This window comes from Rhincodon typus, unplaced genomic scaffold (assembly GCF_021869965.1).
Source record: "Rhincodon typus isolate 14 unplaced genomic scaffold, sRhiTyp1.1 hic_rhity00004656, whole genome shotgun sequence".
Classification (NCBI taxonomy): Eukaryota; Metazoa; Chordata; class Chondrichthyes; order Orectolobiformes; family Rhincodontidae; genus Rhincodon; species Rhincodon typus.
The window spans coordinates 2,905-4,324 of NW_025970294.1; the positions used below are offsets into that span (position 1 = coordinate 2,905).

Here is a 1,420-nt window from a genome sequence, read left to right on the forward strand (position 1 = left end):
AGCGAGGGAGTTCCAGTCTTTTGACCCTGAAGGAATGCCCGATATCATTCCGATTCGGGATGTTGGCGTTGGGGGGTGCATCTCGGAGGGGAACTTGGTGTCCCAGTGGTTAGATTGTCTCTTGCTGGTGATGGGCTTAGCCTGGCATTTGTGTGGCGCGAATGTCACTTGTCAGCCTAAGCCTGCATATTGTCCAGATCTTGTTGCATTTGGACACGGACTGTCCCAGTATCTGAGGAGTCACGAATGGTGCTGAACATTGTGTAACCATCAGCGAACACCCATTTCTGAACTTCTGATGGAGGGAAGGTCATGAATGAAGCAGCTGAAGATGGTTGGGCCGAGGACACTCCCGAGGAGCTCCTGCAGAGATGTCCTGGATCGGAGATGACTGACCTCCCACAACCACGACCATCTTCCTGTGTGTCGGGTACGACTCTAACCACTGGGATAACCTGTCCCCGATTCCCACTGATTCCAGTTTTGCTAGGGCTCTGTGATGCCACACTCGATATCAAGGGCTGTCACTCTCACCTCACCCTCTGGAATTCAGCTCTTTTGTCCATGTTTGAACCAAGGCTGTAATGAGATCAGGAGCTGAGTGGCCCTGGCGGAACCCAAACTGGGACATCACTGAGCAGGTTATTGCCGAGTGAGCACTGTTGGTGGCACCTTCTACCCACTTTCCTCATGATCAAGAGGAGGCTGATGGGGCAGTCATTGGCCAGGATGGATTTGTCCTGCTTTTTGCGCACAGGACATACCTGGGCAATTTTCTGCATTGTCGGGTAGATGCCAGTGTTGTAAATGTACTGGAACAGCTTGGCTCAGGGGAGCGGCAAGTTCTGGAGCACAAGTCTTCAGTACCATTGCCGGAATGTTGTCAGGGCCCGTAGCCTTTGCAGGATCCAACCGTTTCACATGGAGTGAATGGAATTGGCTGAAGCCTGGTATCTGTGACGCTGGGGACCACTGGAAGAGGCCGAGATGGATCATCCACTCGGCACTTCTGGCTGAAGATTGCTGTGAATGCTTCAGCCTTATCTTTTGCGCTGATGTGCTGGGCTCTTCCATCATTGAGGACGGGGATATTTGTGGAACCTCCTCCTCCAGTGAGCTGTTTAATTGTCCACCATCATTCCCGACTGGATGTGGCAGGACTGCAGAGCTTAGATGTGACAAATGAGAAGGGGAAGGGATTTTAACTGGATTCAGCAAGACATTTCCCGGTGATTGGGAGCCAGACAGGACACAGATCGGAATAAAAAAAAAAGGCAGCTAGCCCAGGACAGATGAGTTAGTACAAACCTCCAGGGCACACAGGGCTGAGCCCTGGATGATAGGTGTATTCTCTCCGTCGTAACCAAACTCTGACAACAGCTCTCGCATTTCCAGCTCAACCAGGTCAAGCATTTCCTTA

At 51.6% G+C, this 1,420-nt stretch overlaps 1 protein-coding gene across 1 annotated transcript in view; it reads right to left on the reverse strand.

Annotated features, from left to right (window-relative positions):
• Positions 1-1,420, reverse strand: part of tufm (Tu translation elongation factor, mitochondrial) — a gene marked incomplete at its 3' end in the record, with an annotated part of 9,127 nt that overhangs the window by 1,453 nt on the left and 6,254 nt on the right. Inside the window, exon 7 of the mRNA XM_048593936.1 lies at positions 1,309-1,416. Coding sequence (XP_048449893.1) covers positions 1,309-1,416 — 108 coding nt within the window. The remainder of the gene's footprint in view (positions 1-1,308; positions 1,417-1,420) is intronic.